General features: G+C 47.1%; 1 protein-coding gene across 1 annotated transcript; it reads left to right on the top strand.

Moving 5' to 3' along the window:
* Window position 1: 1 nt before the first annotated feature.
* On the top strand, window positions 2-20,371 carry IQCE (IQ motif containing E). Its single transcript, XM_087942335.1, has 17 exons — window positions 2-228; window positions 2,197-2,244; window positions 2,586-2,625; window positions 3,031-3,171; window positions 3,901-4,035; window positions 5,603-5,673; window positions 6,420-6,533; window positions 6,839-6,889; window positions 7,026-7,096; window positions 7,441-7,513; window positions 8,252-8,301; window positions 11,547-11,694; window positions 14,556-14,749; window positions 15,687-15,789; window positions 16,791-16,936; window positions 18,434-18,534; window positions 20,062-20,371. Exons 1-17 carry the CDS (start codon window positions 187-189, stop codon window positions 20,169-20,171), a joined length of 1,638 nt encoding a protein of 545 aa, XP_087798461.1. The 5' UTR covers window positions 2-186; the 3' UTR covers window positions 20,172-20,371.
* Window positions 20,372-21,656: the final 1,285 nt, after the last annotated feature.

Genomic DNA, 21,656 nt, shown 5'->3' on the forward strand with positions numbered 1-21,656 from the left:
CCGAAAGGAAGACAGCACCTCTGCGCAGGCGCGGCCGCTCGCGCGTCCATCCGGGTCCCCTGCCGGCGGTTGCCGGGGCGGTTGCCATGGAGCCCGGCCGGAAGTTCGGAGGCTGGCCCGGCGCGGCGGGGGCGATTGTGGTGGGTGGGCTTCTCTCCGCCTGTAGAGTCTCGTCGCGTCGCCGGCATGTCGCGGAGCCCCAGCGAGGCCGCGGAGGAACGGGAGTCGGTGAGGGCCGGAGGGTGGGGGGACTACAGGTCCCATCATCCCCACCCAGCCAGCCAGAGGGTGGGTGGGTGGGGGCGGCTTGCAGGGAAGGGCTGGGAGGGGGATACGAAGCGTTATTGGGGAAGGTCTCCCTCCCCTGCAAAGCCCGGGGTGGGGTAGGGGAGGACGGGGTGGGGGGCTGCGAGGAGATTCACGTGAACTGTGCCCATTCCCACGTTACGGGGCTGCCCAGGTGGGGTCCTGAAGATCCGGGTCTGCCCCCCACCCGGACTCGGGGTCTCAAGGAAAGCGGGGTTGGAAATCCGCTGCAGAAACGGCCCCCTTCCTCGTCTGCTTCTCCCGAGGCTTCGTATCGGGAGTCCCATGCTGCACTGCATTCTGGGCTGCTGGGTGGGGGAGGCATCTCCCAAGGACGCCCCCTTCTGCCCACACTGACAGGGGAGGCCAGGAGAGGGGTTCGCTCTCTGTTTTATTACCCTGTTTCTCCAACAATACAGCCTCCCCCAATAGGAAGTCCCAGCATGTTTTATAGGCATGAAATGAAATTAAGACCCTCCCCCCAAATTAAGGCCTATATCAAAACATGTGAAATGGGGGGGGAATGGTGGGGGGGCTTGCCGTTAGGAAGTACTTTTGTTGCACACCCGGATATGGTGCTGCCTGCGTTGATCCCCATACGAAGTGCCTCACCAACGCCAAGGTCAACATCCAAGCCATCGCCGCCCGCCCACCCGAAGATGCAAGGGGGGGGGGAATTAAGTCACCCCCCGAAAAGACGGCCTAGCCATTTTTTCAGGGCTCAAAAAAAAGAAAGACCCGGCCTTATTATATGAGAAACACGGTAGTACAAGTGGCTTTATATAAAACAGAGCAAACCTTAGCAGAACAGATGATGTTACCTGGTTGGGTCGTGGAACGTCTGCAAGAAAAGGACCCAGATCAGAAAGGAACAAAGATCCTGCAGTTTTCATTCTCCTCCTCCTCCTCCCTCCTCAACTCTATAAAGCCCACTCCTTCCCAGCATTGATGATACTACCTAGTTGGGTAAAGAAATGTTTGCAAGAAAACAATCAAGGTCAGATATCAGCACCAAGGACAGCACCCACAGTTCACCACTGAGTTGCCCTATCTATCTATCTATCTATCTATCTATCTATCTATCTATCTATCTATCTATCTATCTATCTATCTATCTATCTTTGTCTGTCTTATACCTTTATATTATCTATCATTTTCTACATCATTTTCTACAGTATCATCTATCTCTTTATTATCTATATCATCTATAGATAATATATCTTTATATCTGTCTTATCTATCCATCCATCCATCCATCCATCTTTGTGTCTTATACCTTTATCTTATCTATCATTTTCTACAGTATCATCTATCTCTTTATCATCTATATCATCTATATCTTTATATCTATCTTATCCATCCATCCATCTATCTAAATACTAGACCAATAGTCAAGTAGTCCAACAATCAAGTAGCCCAACCAAGGAACTCTCCCACCAACACTTGACAGATCAAGTCACTAGTATATAAACAGAGAGCAAACCCCATTCCTTACTAGTACTTATGATGTTACCTAGTTGGTAATGAAACATCTGTGACAAAACCACCAATCTTAGAGAGTACCAAGGACCCCAATACATTAGATGTTTTATAGGTGATTGTTCCAGACAGTAACCTGGATTCTGTCACTGGTCTCTTGAGCTGGCTGATGGTGGCTGGACAGCTATTATTTTTCTAAGCTTTCTGAGAAATTTGGATTGGCCATGTTCCAGCCAGCTCAGGCTAACGGTTCTAGGATAAGAAGGTAAAAAAGCCTCAGAGAAGCAGCTGACAGTCAGAATTGACTCTACTGATGGACCCCTGCTCCATCTCAGTGAATGCCAACCTCATGAAGTTATTTTGATACCACACTTCAGGATGAATTTTTTTTAATAATTATGTCTTTTACAGGCAGAAGATAATTCTCTTGCTCTGACCTATGATTCTGATACAGAAACAGTAAGTTGGGTTAGATATCATTCAGTTCTCTCATTTTCTATAAGTTGATCCGGGATGGATTCAGATGTCACACTAAAAAAACAATTCGTTAATCAAACCACAGTAATCTGGTCTACGTCTGTTTGTTTTCAGATTCTAAACTCTTCTGAGCATTTTCTACCTTTTAAAACACTTTGGAATCGATGTGACCTTAAAACACAGGGTGCTCTCGTAGCCATCGGATTCCAATAAATCTGTAATTGCAAGAGAATTCTGCTCAGAAAATGGAACACCAACAGGGAATTCACTGAGAAAGATGCCCTACTAACAAATTACAACACAAAGTCTTTTTTGTTTTACAGACACTAAAGAAAAAAATGTCTCGCAGGCCCGCAAAATCAAGTAAGTGTCACACCGCGTTGGTTTCACCTGGTGTCCTTTCCTTTGAGACAACTTAATCTTAATAAAAATTGGCGACTTTTCATGGTACAAGTTCCCCTTTTTATGGAAAGGGATTGAGAGAGAGAACTCGCTGCTAGCATAAGTACAATGCTTTCTTCCAAAAACTTACCCAGTTCTTTTAAAACATGTCACCTTTTTGCTACCTGATTACGAAAGGCCCTCTCGGCTATGAGTTATGCAGCACTTTCTGTACATGCACGCACACGATTATGAATTTTTTTTTTTGCTTTTTTACGAGATCCTAAAGAGCCCGCTCACCTCATAACAAAATGAAATGTTAGTATCTTGCTTGCTTTTTAAAACGTTTCATCTTGGGGTTTTTTTTTTCTTTTGTCCTTCCTGCAGGGTCTCCGTACACCTCTCACACCTGCCTCCATTCTAAACGGACTGGATTTCTGCGGACGTTCAAAAGCGCAGAGAGTAAACGCTTTGAGAGCCCCTTAGTGAAAGCCTCAAGGCAGTATTGGCGTGGGTCTCTGAAGCAAGGTGTGAAATCTTGGCTCTTCCTTTAACAGAGCATTCCAGAGCCCAGTAGAACTGGGCTTAAAATCCAGATTAAATGGTCTGGTCAACGTGTAGCCAGGAGCTGACTTTGCACACAAAGGGGATGCATTTGCCCAGATCAGGGGTCCCCAAACTTGGCAACTTTAAGACTTGTGGACTTCAGCTCCCAGAATTCCTCAGCCAGCTTTAAAGTTGCCAAGGTGGGAGACCCGGCCATAGGCTGACTCTGCAAACCTCTTAGAGAGGACTCTAGTAAAAGTCTAAGTGCTGTTGCTATTGTTATTTTTCTTGGTGCCGCTGTCAGACCTGCCACCACTCATCTGCAATTATATTGCGAAGGAAGACACAAAAGTATATTGCAAGCAAGCATAGCCAGTACTGAGGATCGGAGGCCAAAATCCCTAGGTTCAATTTTTTCCCCTCCCTTGATTCCCTCCCGTTGCCCACCCCTAGGCAATAAGTCAGGTTTAGGCAGGATGTTTTCGTAACAGTCGGTTCAAGCTTGCAGGATGGTATGCAGCTGATATGCTGGGTGACCTTGAAGCAGCATCTTCAAAGTCACCCAGCATAGAGATGGCAGCGCTTACTTTCGTTTTCCTCCTTGTTTGCCTCCCCCCCAACCCCACTTCATGGCAATCTGTCAGCGAATAGCCCCGAAATGCAAGCAAGCATTGAGATGACAGCTGACAGCCCCATTCCCCTCTTCACTAGGTACCTGGATGAGCCACTCCAAGTCCGACATTGGCATCAGAACTGCTTTCTCCCCTCTTGCCGGCAGCACACCTGAGTATCTCAAGGAAGCTTTGGGGATGAAGAAACCGAAACACGCTCGCTCTGCCAGCCGTGGTGAGTTCGGAGGCATGGAACTTTGCCTCTCGTAGGCGAGGCAGGCTGGGCACATACTTTGGAAAGTTAAAACTTGGAAACGAAGATTTGTAAACATGGTGGCAAATAATCTCTGGCTGTTCTGACCCAACCAGCTTTCAAGAGAGCAAACACAAGACAAAGGCAGCAACCCCCACCTTTTAAGGTTTAATCCACAAATTGTTTCTTCACAGATAAAAGGCTGCTTCCGACTAATTAGCTCTGACAAGAAAGAGCCTTGCCAAGTTGTTCTTCAAGGCTGCCAAAAACCCACAGATAAGAAATAGTTTACAAGAGTTTTCAAATACTAACTATAATGTCCATGAGGCTGAGTTTCATAGCGTCTTTGCCTTCTGCAAAGAACGCTTCTTCAAACCTGGCTTTTATCTTCTTGAAGGAGGGGCCATTACCTTGCAGCCTTACTCCTGATTCGCCCGTGCTGTTGTAGCTGCTCTTTCCTCCGAGCAACCCTGCGCACACACGCACTTGGCACAGGCTCCTCAGGAACCTCCTCATCGCTGCTGCCACCCCCCACAATCTCTGAAGGCAGCAGTCCACTCCCTAATGGTCCTGGCCCCTCATCTGAGTCCTCGCTCTCCTCAGCCGTCCGCACCTGCTGCTGGCTAACCACAACAGTGGCTTGGGTGGAGGATGAGGGCAGAGGTTCTTTCTCCGAGGTTCTGGGTTGGTTTTTTGAACATTTTGTTATCAGGCTGGGTAACATCTTCAGTGGAATTTAGGGGAATTCCTAAAGCTCAAAGAACGAACCTCTACCCTCATTCGTAAACGTCCTGCTTCTGTGAAACATTGAAGGTGATGTTTTCTTTGCTTCTTCAACCCACAGGAAATAATAGTCAATAAGGGGCACATAAACTGCCCGGAAGTTAATTTAAATTGAGTAGACTCTAGGCCAAGGGTCTCCAACCTGGTCAACTTTAAAACCCGTGGACTTCAACTCCCAGAATTCCTCCAGTGCTGGCTGGGGAATTCTTGGGAATGGAAGTCCACAGGTCTTAAACTTGACCAGGTTGGAGATCCCTGCTCTAGGCAGTGTAAATTTCATAAATAAATAAGAGAAACAATCATTCTATCTCATCTGCTAAGTAGTCTCAAGCAAGCCCCTGTTTTTCAGTCTGCCTTCAACACCCTTTTCCCAAACGGGCACAATGCCACAGAACTCCTTGGAAAAAAGATGGCTGTAGCAGAGATGACAGATGTGTGGTATCGATGCCTTGTTGTCAAAGTGCTCTGTGACGTTGCTCTCGTCCTCAGTCCTTGCACGGGGCTGCTTCCCTCTCAAGAAGAAAAATTAAAAAGTAAAGTTTACGTGCATCTCTAAGAATAGATCACAAACCTCACATCTGAGTTGCTTTCAGGCTTCTGGGTGATATTCTCCACCTCAGTTAGCGCCAACACCAATCCCAGAATTTTTATTCTGGAACAGATTCCAGCAGCTTTCAAGAAGACGAGGAACGGACCCGCGTGAAAGCTTGGCGACAGATAGAATTGTAGGGTGTTAAAATATTTTATCCACGCCCTTCTTTTCTAGGCTACATCCCTGGGACTCCAGACTACAAGGAGAAGGAGGATATGTACGACGAGATCATCGAGCTAAAAAAGGTTAGAGCGAGCGTTTATGTTTCCTTCTTCTCCGTGGAATAAACAGAACATACTTTGGGGAGAACTTTACCGTAGTTCATACTCTTTTCTCCCTCTGAAGCCTGGTCTTCCTGCTTTCTGGGAAAGGTGTAAAAGCAACAGGGTGGGAGGGCAGCTGCTGAGGACCTAAAGATGTCCTAGGCAAGATGTCCTGGGAAGGAAAAGGAAATGAGATTCTCTGATGCCACCCCTTGCAAGATAAATTTTCTCCTATCCGGGGGAGGGCTGCTGGGGGTTCGCAGGGGTTTGGGAGACCCTCTACTTAAGAATCTGTGCAGTTTGGAAAACCCCCAAATCCCACTCCTGCCTGGCCCCACCTGCCCCTCCCAGGAGTCCCCATGTGGGGGGGATGCAGGGCAGGCATGGAGGCTTAGGGAGGTCAAAAAAACGGGCCTCAGAAGTTCAGGAAGGGCAAAAACGGGCCCGTTTCTGGCTTCCTTAGAGCCTCCAGAGTCTGGGGAGGCAATTTTCTCCCTCCCAGAGGCTCAAGGAAAGCCTCCGGAGTCTGGGGAGGGCAAAACGCGCCCCTCCCCCCGTGATGCAGGAGGCTGACTAGGCCACGCCCACCATGGCCACGCCCACCCAGAGAACCCTTTGCTAACATTTTGGAAGCCCCCTCTGCTCCTGTCCTCTTGTTTCTGTTTACCGTCCCTTTGCTCAAGGGTCCTGAAAGGTTTCCTCCCTCCCCCGCCCCCTTTCCGTGGTAGACAATCCAAGCCCAGAAGTGCGAAGCGGATCGGATGAAAACCAAACTTCGGCGGGTGGAAGAAGACAACACGCGGAAGGACAAGCAAATCGAGCACCTTTTGGAGCCTTTCAAAGTAAGCCGAGGGTTCCCTACTCCGAGGGCCCCCACAGCGCTTTCGTCTTCTGACCGAGCGGGGATGCCTGTCGCTTTGGCCTTTCTGGGGCTGAGCCTGGGCAGGGCTGGCTCTGGACTCAGCCTGAACTGCAAAGCCAAGCGACGCACGTTCTCTCTCCATGGTGGAGACACGATACACGGTCTGTTAAATACTTAATATATGTTAAAGAAAAACGTATAAATATTTTTTTTAAAAAAACTACTGACCATTCTCCAGTTCACTTAATGAGGAACGTTCAAGTGTTTTGTGTTTTTCTTTTCCAGTATTCTGAATTTAGCTGGGTACGGACAGAACAGAAAAATGAGAACAGCTTGGTAAATGCACCTTTTCGTCCTCTTCCCCCCACCCGCCTTTTTCTGTTCTGCATTTATAGCTTTCCAGAACCAGGAATATACAATAAAGAGGCAACCTCTTCTTTTCTTTCTTTTTTTCCCCCCCTTCTTGGAATAGATGATAAACGGTTTGAAGCAGAAGATTCTCAGGCTAGAACAGCAGTGCAAGGAGAAAGACAACACCATTAAGTATGGGGAAGCGGTCAAATATTTTCTTCCCCTTGCCTCTTCCTTCTCGCAGAAGACCCAAGTTTTCCCAACAACAACCTGGCCACGGGGTTCTCCTTGCGCTCGTGGAAAACCGAAGACAGGCTGGGAGGGGCAGAATAGAAAAATAAGCCATGTGTTCTCTTCATTTATTTATTTTGGCTTATACCCGTCTCCCATCCATAAGGATCTGAGAGTAGAATCTCTGGTCATCGCTTAACATTGATCGCGATCCATCTGTATACTTCAGAAATCTTTAGGGGCGTTTTAACCTCTGTCTCTTTGGATTGTACCAGTCTTCCTTCTCTGTCTTGTTTCCCCCAAAGCCAACTCCAGGCAGACACGAGGAATACCGACATGGAAGAAATGACCATCGCTCTGCGGACTTCCTACCAAGAGGTATGAAGAATGATTTGAAAGAGAGAAACATCGTTAAAAACATTCGGTTAAACAGTGTTTGCTGCAGTTCTGTAGGCTGTAGGCCTCAGTCTATGCTCATGAGCTCCCCTAGAAAACGGGGGATGTCAATAACCCTGACTCCTTTCGTGCCACCCAGCTATGCAGAGATCGGCTTATTCCACATGTTGATCGTGGAAGAATTTGTCCAGAACGATATAAGGACTTGCGCGCCCTTGAGCTCCAAGGTCCCTTCTAACTCTCTTATTCTGCTATTTTAACCCAATTGATACTGCAATCAGAGATACCAATGTGAGCCACCTCACAAAGGTATTCTCCAGATCCTAATTTGACCAACCAGATCCTGCAAAAGTAGAGATTATTCCCAGGAAGGCACAACCCACGGATCTCTAAGAATAAACAAAACCTTTTTACAACTGTTCGGAACCCCCGTACTCGTTACATCTTTTGGATCATGCGAGACCATCTATTGATCACCCAAAACATTTTCTTCTGTCTTTTCTCTTGTCACTCCTGTTGGTTCCTCTGGTGCATTTTTTTGCAAACGGAGAACCACCTTTGCTCGGGATCACCTGCCGTAGCCCAAACCCAGAAGGATTTTGCCTTTGAATGGAACTCGTTAGTTAGGAGAAAGAGCTACCAGTTTTGCGTATTTATGAAATGGCATATCCTCTTCGGTGGTCCTTGCTAGGTTGGTAAATAATCTCTCCCCTTTTTCAGATCCGGCGCCTCCAGAACCTGCTGACGCACTCAAAATCCATGCAACAGAAGTACGTGTATTACTTTGGGGCTTTCTGCTTGTGCTTAACTTTTTGGTGGCTAGTTTCTATTCTTCACTAAATGCTGTGCAGGAAGAGAAATTTAAACTTTTTCTTTAAAAGGCCATTGGCTAAGTGTCATTCTCTTTGTTTAGCTGAGTTAGCGGACTCTGTTCTTGTAATTCCCATAAGTAGCTGTCATTTTGCCTAAAAAATTGGTTATGTGTATGTGTGTGTGTGTGTGTGTGTGTGTGTGTGTGTGTGTTTTCTTACGTTTTCGCGGGTATTTATATGTATGGTATTCAGCTTTGTTCGGGTATTTTCCCACGTCATTATAGTTGTGCTTTTAAAGTTGTAGCAACGTTTTGGCAGAATCTCAATCTGCCATCATCAGGCTTGTGTATTGTGTCCGTCTGGGAAAATACCCCAACAAAGCTGAATGCCATACATGTAAGTACGTGGCCACGGGGAGGCTTGCAACGGTCGTAAGTGTGAAAATCCCAAGTCACTTTTTTTCAGCGCCGTTGTAAACTTCAGTCTCTAAGCGAACGGTTGTAACTCGGGGACTACCTGTGTTGACCCAGGGCGTGACTCAAAAATAACCAAGGCACAAAAATAGACTAAAGTCCCTTTAATGCCTCCAACTTTGCCCCAATGTCCAATTATCCTCAGCTGGAAATTAAACTCTTAAAGAAAATAGTTTACGGAGGGAGAAAATGCAGTCCGCACCCAAAGTAAAGTTAATTCGAAATTTAAAAAAAAACAACACAAACCACACTGAAGGAATTACTACAGCAGGCAAGGATGATTAATTGCAGACTTCTACTAGATAACTGCAGCTACCACAGTTGGGAGGAAGCCAAAACACAGATAAGGTCTGACAAGAATAATGCATGCTTTGTTTCCAGCACTGGGCCATGCGCAGTTTGTCCTTTTAAACAGTCCTCACAGCTGCAGCCCAAGAAGGGGATCAGGGCCCTTTCCTCCCCCATAGGCCATGCCACTCACGTTTCTCCCTTATCCGCTCCTCCCTGTGTGCCCTAGGATGAAGAGGGGATGAGCCTGGGTTTTCCTCTGAATGCCCAGCCGGCCTGTGCCCTTCCCCAGTTTCCTCCACAACCTCCTAAGCCACACTCCCACTCCCTGTCAGCTGTTCCTCCTCTCCCTCTGACTCAGACTCCAACGGGCATGACACTACCTGTAGAATTCACCTTTAATGTTTTGCTGAAGTGAGCTCTCTCTAACCCTATAAAAACCTGTTGAATTTTGTGTCCGTTGAAGTTAAATCTTCATAAACGCGGTTACTTCATTTCTGCTGCGCTGCAATTAGGGGCACAACGGTATTAAAGGCCAAAACTACATTTTAGAGCACAGCTAGTCCCCGGCTTACGACCATAATTTTGGCCAGAATTTCTATTGCTAAGCAAGGCGGTTATTAAGCAAGTTGTGCCTGGTTTGCCACAGTTGTTAAGTGAAGCACTGGTTGCAAATTGTGAGCTTTGGGCGGTTCCTCCCAATGTTTCTTTTCTTGGCCCCTTCTATCTTGCATTTAAATCCCGCCCGTAACCCACAAACTCTGCAAAAGCCATCAGCATTTTCCTGAATTTGAGGCTGAGCGTTGAGTTGCAATTCTTGGCTGACTCCTTCCTCACTGTTTGAAGGAGCAAGCTGAGTGGATAATGTAGCTTCAAGAGTGGTTAGCACATCCTAACCCCAACCATTCTCCCTCTTTTGATAACCTCTAGGAAAATCCACAATTCAAATGTTTCATTTTTTACGCCAAACGCCTCAAGGTTGAAAATTGCCAGCGTCCACTGTTCCAATGCTGAGGCTGCAAACCATGGGAAGGATTTTATTTTGAGTTCATTTTCACAATTAAAAATATACTTTTTTTCCTCCCTTAAATCCCAGAAGTTGGTTAATAGATGCGCTTTGTTAACATTTGGGTAGTCCAAACAGATGTTTTTCTCCGCGGGCTCCCGGTTGCTAAAATAAATAAATAAATAAAGACTGAATGCTAAAAGTTTCTATAAGATCAGATGAAAGATTCAGAGGAGGAAGAAATTGATGGCAGCTCAGGAAGAAGAAGATAGAAAAGGGTCTGCGCAATCCAAGGACGCTTGGCGGATTGTGGCGCTCAAGGTAGTTTTGTGGAAATGTAGAGTAAGACTTCGTTTTTGCTCCCCGAATGTCACTCGCACCCCGCACCCTCTCAAAAAACTTAGCGAAATGAATACGAAGGGCCAGATGGGACCCTGTTTGTACTGAACTACAGTTGGCTTCATTCACACTTTGCCTGAAACAGAAATAAACAAGGCACGTGATACCTTAGTCTCACATGTGGCCACAAGCAATTCTAAATATTCTTTAGAATCCCGATTCTAAATATTAGTTTGCAAAATAGTAAACAGCATCGTGGGGGCTGAAGGAAAGGAGGAAGGAGGGAGGGAGGGAGGGAGGGAGGGAGGGAGGGAGAGAGGGAGAAAGAAGGGAGAAAGAAAGAAGGAAAGACATTATGTCCTTCCTTCCTCCTTTCCTTCCTTCCTTTCTCCCTTCTCCCTTCCTGCCTGCCTGCCTGCCTTCTGCCTTCCTTTCCTTTCTTTCTTCTTTCTTTCTTTCTTTCTTTCTTTCTTTCTTTCTTTCTTTCTTTCTTTCTTTCTTTCTTTCTTTCTTTCTTTCTTTCTTTCTTTCTTTCTTTCTTTCTTTCTTTCTTTCTTTCTTTCTTTCTTTCTTTCTTTCTTTCTTTCTTTCTTCCTTCCTTCCTTCCTTCCTTCCTTCCTTCTTCCTTCCTTCTTCCTTCCTTCCTTCCTTCCTTCCTTCTTTCTTTCTTTCTTTCTTTCTTTCTTTCTTTCTTTCTTTCTTTCTTTCTTTTTTTTATAATATTACAAATTATTAAGATGTCTGTTGTTACACAGTGCTCCCAATGAGCCATACAAAACCCAGGCATTGTCCCAAGGAACCAAATTTAGAATTTTATCTAAAATTCAACCCAGGAGGACTGTGTAAGGCACAGTAAACCAGGGAAGCATCAACTGATTTCAAAACAGAAGCTGCCATCTTGATTTCAGGGGAGGGAGATCAAAATGAAGGCCAATTCTCCTTTGCTTGATCATCAGAAAGCTTAGAAATGTCCATGTTTTAACCAAAGGCAGGGGGTCAAACTCAGAGTAAAGGAGGGAGCAAGACACTGCCGTGTTTTATATTGCCATGGCAGCTGTTTCCCCACCCACCCCCCCCCCCCTCTTTTTGGAGCCTAGAACTTCTGAGCGCTCACCCCAGAAGGTGCTCAGCACGGTCATCTTCCAGCTGTCCGAAAGGATGAAGGAGCTGCAGCAGCAGAACGAAAGGCTGAAAGCAGATATGGACCACGCTCTGAGCAGCTTCTCTCCTCCAGCCAAGCCAAAAGTAAGCACCCTGACCTCTCTAACAAGTCCCCAAAAACGGTGTTTCTCAACCTCGGCCCCTTTTCAGGTGGGTGGACTTCAGCTCTGCTGGCTGGGGAATTCTGGGTCTCGAAGTCCACCCACCTTCAAGCGACCAAGGTTGGGAAACGCTGCTCAGAGGGAACCAAGCGTGGTTTAACAAGACTTCACCGGGAGGTCTACTATGGCGTGGATGAACACTCAAAAAGACAAAAAAACGTTTGTGGGAGCAGAAAGCTGCAGGAACGGGAAAGAATCGGGGATTTGCCATATGAAGGGATTCCTGTGGGGCTGCTTGTCTTTGCTCTCAAAACATGGTGAAAAACGTTCTTGCTCAGGAGGAAGCAAGGCAGAACTTCCCTCTCCCTATAGCTGATGTCATTGTCTGAAAATTTCTCATTTATAGACCTCCTATTGTCAACTCATAAAACATTCCTAGGCCCCTTTTCGTAGTTGCCATAAAAAAAAAATGGGGGAGTGGGGGAAGAAAGGAAATCTGGGAGAGCAATGCAGCAGTTTGAAATCAATAGTATATTCCAACTCTTCTCTTTAAAAGATTGTAACTAAAGTACCGGAGCTTTTGCCCGCTAATATATTTCATTGGAGAACATGATTGATGACACTCAGCCCGTGAACATGTTCAATGGGAGAATCTGGTTTATGAGACACCCAGAGGGGGAGGGAGGAAACAGGGTCACAGGGGACTGTGAATGACGTAGGCCAGAGTTGGCTTCATACAGGGCAGTGCCAGTATGTCGTCTCTAATGAATCCTTTGAAGTTTGGTTTGGCTCGAGAATCATGTGTCAGCTTTTAAATTCAGCTGCCACATAATTCAAGCGGGGTGGAGGAGTTGAAAAGTTCAAGGTTATTCTGTATGTCGTACTAAGAAATTCCAGTTGCAGTTAATTGGTTCTCGTGATTTATGAAGTGTAGAAGTGGGAGGAGAGAAGGTGGATTCTGTGTAACGGCGCGAAAATACTTTCACTTTGTGGAAATTGCCTTAGACGTACCAGATCTGTTCCTAAATAAATCAATTGGAGAGAATATGTCTCAGAATGATTGATATCATGGATACTTTCTGAATTTAATTAGGGTGATTGCTGGAATCCTGACACCTATCCTTTCGTGTGGTGTGGTGGACTAGAGGTGGAGCTCTCGCCTCACAATTAGGAGGCTGTGAGTTCGATCCTAGGTAGAGGCAGATGTGAGATGAGAATTGATCTGCTGAATATAACTCGGCGCTGGCAACAGGAAGGGCATCCGGCCAGGAAACACTCAGCTCCATTCGGTTGCCCAGATGCCACCCTGCAAGGGATTACGGGGTTTGTTAAAAGATGATGATAGACCTTCTTCCTATCCCTCCTTCGTTGTCTCGCCCTGCTCTCATCCTTGTGCCCATCGGAGGCACTTGAACGGTGGTCAGACTCTAACAAGGGAACATGCACTTCTAGCTTTTACAACTAGCACCCTTCTGGTGGCTGATGGGCCTCGGTCCTTTGTTTCTCTCCCATTTTGAAAACTCTATTCCTTTTCCTTCAGATTACGTTGCTCGCCAGAGGCAGAAACTGATCCAACTGATTTCTACTGGGGGAAAAGTAAGTGAGAGTTACTTCCTGAGTAAATTGGCTGCTAACCATGTTCAGCGGGACACTTGCACGTGTTCTGACCAACCGCTTCCCGAGACCGTAATTAAGCACACGCTTATTAAAACAACTCTCTTTTTATTTCAACGGCTGGGAATTATGTTCATTCCCAGCTCGTAATGAGTCCCAAACAGTCCCTCGAGATAAGCACCCACCTTTCTCTCCTCTGAATTGCTGCCAACAATCTAAAGTGCCACATTAACTGAAAAAAAAACCCGACCGAAGTACAAAGTCCACACAGAGCTCTCACCTTCTAGCAGCTCTGAGCAAGCGCGCACTGGGAACAGGCTCCCGTGGGTCCTCTGCCTCGCTGCTGCCAGAGTCCAGAGGTTCCAGAGGCAGCACCCCACTCCCAGGTGGTCCTGGCCCCATCTCTGCAGCACCCTCATCCGAGTCCCTCTCCAAACTTCCCTGTTCTTCCCCACTGCCCGATTTTGCTGCCATCTGCACAGGCTGCCGCCGATCCACAACAGCACGAGCCTTGATGAAGAATCAGAAGTCCAGGATTTCCCTTTTCTTAAATACAACATGATATTTATCAAGTGAGGGATGGTGGTTTCAGGGTCCACCTTGCCATCTTTTGCGAGATGGCCTGGATCATGGTTTGCCTGTGAATTACAGACAAAGGTCAGAAACTGCTGACCAGGATTGGTTTTCTGGGGTGGGGAGGGTCACCGGAAAGGAGAAATTTCACACTGATTCCAGTTTGTTCCTAACTCCAGAAAGCCGTCAAACTTAAGAGCATCCGCTAGTAATTGGCTCTGTTTTCCAATCTCTCCCCTTCACCTCTTTGGACTACAATGCCCAGCAACCCCAGAGGCAGGTAAAAGATAGGAAAGGCTGAATATTGTAGAAGGCTGCTTAGATTATTATTATTTTTTGGGGGGCACCTGAACTGCTTCCCATTAAAGCACATTTTATTTTTCTTGTGCTTCTAGCTCAATAGATAAGTGGAGAAGGAGGTAACTTGCAGAGTTATGTTCCAGGTGGTAAATATTTCTTCTCTCTCTCTCTCTCTCTTCTCTCTCTCTCCTCCCTCCCTCCTCTCCTCTCTCTCCCTCCCTCCCTCCCTCCCTCCCTCCCTCCCTCTTTTCTTTCTTTCTTTCTTTCTTTCTTTCTTTCTTTCTTTCTTTCTTTCTTTCTTTCTTTCTTTCTTTCTTTCTTTCTTTCTTTCTTTCTTTCTTTTTTTGTTTTCCCCAGGAAATGGAGGATGGGTTGCGGCCTTCAGAGGCCAGCAGGGTGCTGTTGCTCTCTCCCACAGCTTCTGAAGAAGTGGATCACTCGGTTGTTAAGGAATCTGATCTCCCAGAAGTGGGTGAAACTCACGGCAAGACGCTCCTTGCGGGGCTGAGAGACCATATTCTCGTTCTTCAGAACCAGCTGGCAGTTAAAGAGTTAAGTTTCCGAGGCTCAACCAACACAGCCCAGATCCCATTTATTGCAGATTTGGGGGAGAAACCATCCCACTTTTCTTCCCCCCTCCCCCACCCCACTCCTTCCATTTTTCCACCAGTCAAAAGTGAATAGGATGCCCAGCCCAGGAAAAAGCTGCTTTGAATTCAGCAAGGACATGCCAGAGCTGTCTTTTCCCCTAGTTATTCCTCCCTCCTGCTCCTTCTCACCAAGTTAGTGGAATTTGTGAGTTCCTTCAGCCTGCTAAGAAGCCCAGATGAGCCCTGGCAAGAATTGCACTGAAGGAAGAAACGTGAGCCTGGCCTTAAAATGGATTTAAAAAAAAGAAAGAAAGAAAGAATCCAACAGGCAGCCCAAATTTATTGGTAAAGTCTGACCTCCCCTAATCAGTACGCACTAGAGCTGCGACGGTGAACCTATGGCATTCCTGCAGGAAGTGGGTCTAACCCATTTCTGCCGGCACCAGCAAGCTGTCCCCTGGAACAGATCCCCTGAGCATGCACGCATGCCTCCCGCCAGCCAGCCTCTGTGCAGGGGAGTGGGGTGTTGCACAATCATTGCATTGTAGGTGTAGGCACGCATGCGTGTGTGTGCGCACACTTTCGGCACACGACGACAAAAAGGTTAGCTGCACTCTTAACTGCACTAGAGATTTGGGGTCGAAGAGTAGCTGTGTGTCTCTGGAGTGGGGGATGTGAACCCCCTTTCTAAGATCTAAACCAGGATTCCAGCTCTGGGTTGTAAGTCCCCTTTTTTCAGGCAGGTTGTAATTTCTAACGGTCTCTAAGCGAGGACCACTAGACAACACACCTCGGGGAGCATCTGTCGAATCACAGTCCGTCAGAATATCACCACCGGGATTGGATTCTTCTGTCTGAAAGTCTGGCTGTGCAAATGATCCGTGCCGTCCTTCTGCAGGGCAGAAATCCAGCAGCTCAGAGAGAAGTTGAGAGAACTGGAAGGAGACCAAGAAACCACCTGCAGGCAGCCTGGGATTGATGGGACACAACCTCCAAATCAGGTGAAAACAAGATCCTGTGCAGTAAGCAAGTGAGCATCAACAGGAAAGTTTTTCCAAGTTTTACAGTTCACCCTCTCAAGCCTCCAGCACTCTTCCTCCCCCCCCGCCCCCGCACATAGCCCAATTATCCTTCCCCCCCGTTACTATGGCAGCTGGAAAGACAAGCTGAAACCAGAAGGAGGAATCTTGAAGGCTGACGTTATGGTTCTGTTCGTTGTGAAAGATCAGGTCCACCCATGAAGATCCAATTTAACTGATTGATTGTCATTCACGCCTGTGTACAAGATCCTAGGTAGAGTAGATTTTCTCTCTCTGGGCATAATGAGAATGTATCTGCGGAATAAAACTCCACATTGGTGACAGGAAGGGCATCCGGCCAGTAAACAGCTCCACTCAGTTGCCCAGGCTCTACCCTGCAAGGGATTATGGGGTCGTTAAAAGTTGTTGATGCCTGTGTACAAGAATCTTCTCGACTCACGGTTAGCACCTGCATGGAGTTAAGAGAAGGGTCAGCGGGATTCAAGGGAGGTTGGACTTGTTTGTGGTAACGTAAGGATTCTAGGCTGACCCCTCTTTTAACTCCACCCCCAGGTTCTGTGAACTGCTACAAGTTGAGTCTTTCCCAACCTTAGCAACATGAATCTAACTCCCAGAGTTCCTGACTTACGCAGTCATCACTTAACGACAATAAATCGAGACAGTCAGAACTGCTGTTGCTAGTCACGTGGTACGTGCTTTACAACCACATCGCTTTGCGACAGAACTCTGGTCCCATTTACTGTCATTAACTGAGGACTCTCTGTAGACCCAGCTCCTGAATCACTGCAGGTTTTGGGGTTGTTATAAACGACTTTTCCAAACCTCAAATCCTGCGCCAGATTTCTGGTACATCGATTGTGGTCTCTCCGCCGAAGACTAAGGAATGTCTGCAACTGAGCACAGAAGCATCCCGGCTTCCCTCAGTTCAGGTCCTGATCCCCCTGCTCGTTCCACTCCTCTAGGCTCCAGATCCCTCTCCCGGGCTCTGCCTTTTGTCTGGAGTTGTTGACTGCAAAACAGGGGAGGAAGAGGAGGAGGAAGACGAGGAAGAGAAGACAGCAGCCGCGAGACTCGTTCGATCTGCCTTCAGGGCGTCCCTTGAGGAACCGTAAGTTGGAAACGGATGGTTTTAATGAAGCAGCAACCCAGCCCGGCTTGTCCTACAAGGCTGAATGTCCATGGAGATTCACAGCCTTCCAGGTGACGGTTGCCCCAAAGGCAACTGGACTTTCTGGTTTTTCTCTCGAAGACATTTCACTCCTTGTCTAAGAAGCTTCTTCAACTCTCACCAGATGGTGAGGAACGGAAGGATTTGTCACTTGGACCTGGAAAGCTCCACACTCGTTGGAGCACTCAGGTGACCCCGAAGACACGGATAAACCTCCCAGTGGCCTCAAGGGCTCTCTAAAAAGGATGCAAATGACCAGCTCTGTCTGCAAGGAGTATCAATCCTTCCATTCCTCACCATCCAGTCAGAGCTGAAGAAGCTCCTTGGATGAGAAGCGAAACGTCCTCCAAGAAAAAACCAAGAAAGTCCAGTTGCCTCTTGAAAAGAAAAACACTTTTGCAATTTAGCAGGAAATACATAACTTTCGAAGCAGAGCTCGCATTTCAAAACCGAGCTCGTTTTCATGCGCTGCAGGGTGGGAAACATTGAAAATCCCCTTGATTTTTGGATCTGAGCTTTCCCCGAGGAGTTATCCGATCAGAGGTGTCCCAACCTTGGCGACTTTAAGGCCCTGGGGACTTTTAAACTCCCACACTGGCTGGGGAATTCTGGGAGTTGAAGTCCACAAGTCTTAAAAGTTGCCAAGGTTGGGACACCCCTGCCTAGACGCAAGTTGGTCTGCATCCTTTATATGTACCAAGGAGTGGAATCCAAATCATTCCAGCCAGAAGGCATTCCTCCACCCAACCCCCAGGCCGAGTTGCTCACCAGCTGTTGCAGCTACACAAACACACACACACATACCCCGCAGCAGCCGGCGGTGGCTCAGCTCTGCAGCAAGTGCGGTGGATTTGGATCGGAGGCAGGGATGGAATGATGGCTTTTTATTGACTTGCTGGGCCAGGAATTCTGGGAGTTGAAGTCCATGAGTCATAAAAGGGCCATTGTTCTCCTCCACCCCTGGTTTAGAGGCTGCCTACCCTGGCATCCCAAGCCAGGCCCGGAGGCCTCACCTCCTTGGTAGAGATTCATCAGGTTCATCAGGTTCGCCTTTCCCCCAGCCTGAACATTCTCCCTTAGCACAGATTCAAAGGGTTTCAATTGTGGTGCATTTCTGTAGGGCAGCAAATGGATTTGCTCTCCTCCCTTCCCTTCCCTCTCCCCACCAGTGATGCATTGCCCCCTCCCTCTCCTTCCCAGGGACCCTCTCTTCCATTATATGTTCTGCACCCAGAAGCTAATCTGAGGTCAAGAAAGAGATTGATTGACCTTGAGCCCTGGAGGGATGGAGAGAATTCTTATGCAGATCTCCTGTAGGGGGGTTAGATCTCTCTCTCTCTCTCTCTCTCTCTCTCTCTCTCTCTCTCTCTCTCTGACTCACCACTTTGGAATCTGAGCTGTTATGACTCTTGCCCCCCTACCACTTATCTTTTGCAGGCCTCTCCCCTCCAGTCCTGAGAGGGAGAAAGCCTCTGAGGAAGAAAAAGTGGGCTGGTCGCTGTTCAAATTCTCCCCTCTGGTCTTCACTTCCAATTCTGGTAATTCCGCTGACTTCCCCTTAAATGTTTTTTGACACATTTGCTTGATTTCTTATTTTGCACATTTCTTTTGACACGTTGGATTGACTAAATTCCCACAACACCGTCACCTTGTTTACTAAGACTGTGTTGCTATTCTTCTCATCCTTCCCAGTATCTATCTCTTCCCACTTGCTTGCAACCGTGTTGCTCGTATCTCTACCATTTATGTTGTTTTATTTGTTCCTTAGTAGGATTTTGATTGCTTATTAGTAACCTATGACTCTCATTAAGTGGTGTATCTTATGATTCTTGATGAATGTATTTTATTTTTCTTTTATGTACACTGAGAGCATTTGCACCAAAGACAAATTCCTTGTGTGTCCAACCATACTTGGCCAATAAAGAATTCTGTTCTGTTCTGTTCTGTTCTATTCTATTCTATTCTATTCTATTCTATTCTATTCTATTCTATTCTATTCTACTCCTCTCCTACTCCTACTCCTACTCTACTCTACTCCTATTCTATTCTTATTCTATTCTATTTCTGTTCTATTCTATATTCCAATATCCTATTTGACTGTTTCCTAGTATGATTTAATTTGATTGCTTATTGTACCCTATGACTATCATTAAGTGTTGTACCTGATGATTCTTGACTCTTTTCTTTTATGTATACTGAGAGCATTTGCACCAAAGACAAATTCCTTGTGTGTCCAATCACCCTTGGCCAATAAAGAATAATTCTATTCTATTCCATTTCACAATGGCAGGTTTCCTCCCTTTGATCTTCGGTACAAAGCTGATCTCATTTGAAACCTGGATACAGAAATGGGAGGGTTGGCCTCTCTTGTTTGCTTGGCTTGGGGAGGGCAATTACAGGACCAGATCTTCCCTTCGGAGCTCACGATTTGAAGCGGTGTTTCTCAATGTTGGCAACATTAAGCTGGGAAGGACTTCAACTCCCAGAAACCCTAGCTAGCTGGAGAAAGCTTAAGGTTGCCTAAATAAAGTCAAAGTATCCGAGAAGGAAAGGAGGGAGGACAAACTATTGGAAAGGTGAAGGGCAAGTTAGGGAAAAACAGTAGATCCTGGCCAGGAGATCCCCCCCTTACCATCTGAACCCCATCTTCTAATCTTGTGTCCAGCTGGGGAAATAGATTCCCCCCTAAGAAATCAGTGGAGACCCATCTCTGAAGATGCCAACTCTAGTAGACAAGGCCTTTTATTCAGACAGGAAATTGGCCAGTGAATTAAGCCAGTCGGCTTGTCATGGGTGGCTTCCTCATTTGTCCTAAGGAACGTTTCCCATCTGAGAACAAGAAGCCAGTAGCAGAGAAGCCAGAGATGGTGGTTTAGTGGTCGGGTTGTCGTCGGTAACGTAGAAACAAAAACAAGTGTGGGAATCATAAGTCTGCAAACTCCTCTGAGAATCTCCCGGTCTAAAAATGGCCGTTCTTGTTCCCTCCTCCCCCCCAAAGGCATCGTGTCTCTGTTCCTTTCGATGAGCTCCGCTTCTCCTTTCTTTCTTTCTTTCTTTCTTCCCAGCTACGGCCTCCCACGATCAGCAGCAAGCTTCCTCCACAAACCTCGACCACCCCGGGGCTGAGTCAGACGACTCCGATGAGATCATCACCGTCATGTCTTCCTTCCCGTGAAGGACACCTCGTCGCCCGGCTCTGGCAGTTCCGTGTGACGTCCTCCGGGGCGCTCGCTCCCGGTTTGTGAACCAAAGGCATCTTAGTTTGCGCCCCCCAAAAAAATAGAAGTAGTGAGACCCATAAATGTAGCCATGAGGGATGTGGTGGCTCAGTGGCTAAGATGCTGAGCTTGTCGATCAGAAAGGCCGGCAGTTCGGCGGTTCGAATCCCAAGCGCCGCGTGACGGAATGAGCTCCCGTTCCTTGTCCCAGCTTCTGCCAACTTAGCAGTTCGAAAGGACGTTAAAAAAAATGCAAGTAGGAAAACAGGGACCCCTTTGGTGGGAAGGGAACAGCGTTCTGTGCGCCTTTGGCCGTTGGGACGGTCGCTAAACAGATAGTTGAAAGTCAAGGACTACCTGTGACATTGTCAGAAGCAAGTCACTCGGGCCAAACTTCTCTTTTATTTAATTTGTGTTGAATTCGGCTGCCATTTGCAGCTGTATTTCTCCCCCCACCTCCATGCAGTTCTTTAAATGTCCAACTTCCATTGTTCACCCCCCCCAACATGACCCCCAAATATTCAGGTCTTCCTCTGCTGCTACCATCCCGGTGGCGTCAGAGAAAACTGGCGTGCTGAAAGAGCCCGTTGTGTGTCACTGCTGTTGGCTGGGCAAGCGCCTCCCAAGCCTTTTTAAGAGTCGCAGAGGCCTTTGGCAAGAAAGTCAAGAGGCCAAGCTTGGTAGGCTGTGTCCAGGAAGATGGGGACAATTTTCTGTAAGCAATAAAAGATAAAGGAGTTTTAAGTCATGTCTGGCCGTTAGCTTTTTCCATGTATTTATTTTTTAAAATCAGAAAGAAAGAAAAAAAATAGTCCTTCTGCAATCTCTGTCTCCCTCTTGCAGGAGACAGAAGTTAAAATGTTGTTTTCCTGAGCATGGAGAAAGTTGCTTGTTTGCCTTCCAGACAGTCTCTTTCCCCGTTCAGCCTGAAGATGTTGGTCTCTCTCCTGACCCCGAATGCTTGTCCAATCAAAGAACAGGGCCTGTTCTTTATCTCTGGCTGAATGCCCTTCATGCTAGACTCTGCAGTCAAGAAGGAGAGCCCCACCAGGCGAGACCTGCGGAATCCAACAGTGGAAACCTTCCCAGATATAGGATTCCCAGAGAGGCAGGTGTTGGAAACCATCCAAAGCAGAGGCAATGAAGGAGGAGGAGGAAGAGGAGGAGGAGGAGGAGCGGTTTCACCATTTTCTGAGCCCGGCAGATGAAATCTAGCTGCTCTTTCTATTAGCACGGTGATCGTCCCCACCGAAGGGAACCACGGCGTGCTTTCTAAACCCGTCGGTTTTTCCCGGGACGAGACTGTCCATGGTTCACTCGCTAACAACATTGGCTCAGCTGGTGTCTTATTAATTTGGAGGCAGGGTGAGCGAGCTGTAATTAACCTCCAAGAAGCTTGTCTTAGCAGGGCTGGGGGAATTCTTGGACTTCATTAGATCAGT

The sequence above is a fragment of the Notechis scutatus genome, chromosome 12 (assembly GCF_049901735.1).
Source record: "Notechis scutatus isolate UNSWTSFEM ecotype Mainland chromosome 12, rNotScu1.2, whole genome shotgun sequence".
NCBI lineage: Eukaryota > Metazoa > Chordata > Lepidosauria > Squamata > Elapidae > Notechis > Notechis scutatus.

Excerpts from the sequence above, each read along its gene's own strand:
- IQCE (XM_087942335.1), top strand. The coding sequence starts at position 187 with ATGTCGCGGAGCCCCAGCGAGGCCGCGGAGGAACGGGAGTCG. Across the intron at positions 6,890-7,025 it reads AGAAAAATGAGAACAGCTTG|ATGATAAACGGTTTGAAGCA; the intron begins GTAAATGCACCT and ends TTCTTGGAATAG. Across the intron at positions 18,535-20,061 it reads GGTCTTCACTTCCAATTCTG|CTACGGCCTCCCACGATCAG; the intron begins GTAATTCCGCTG and ends CTTTCTTCCCAG.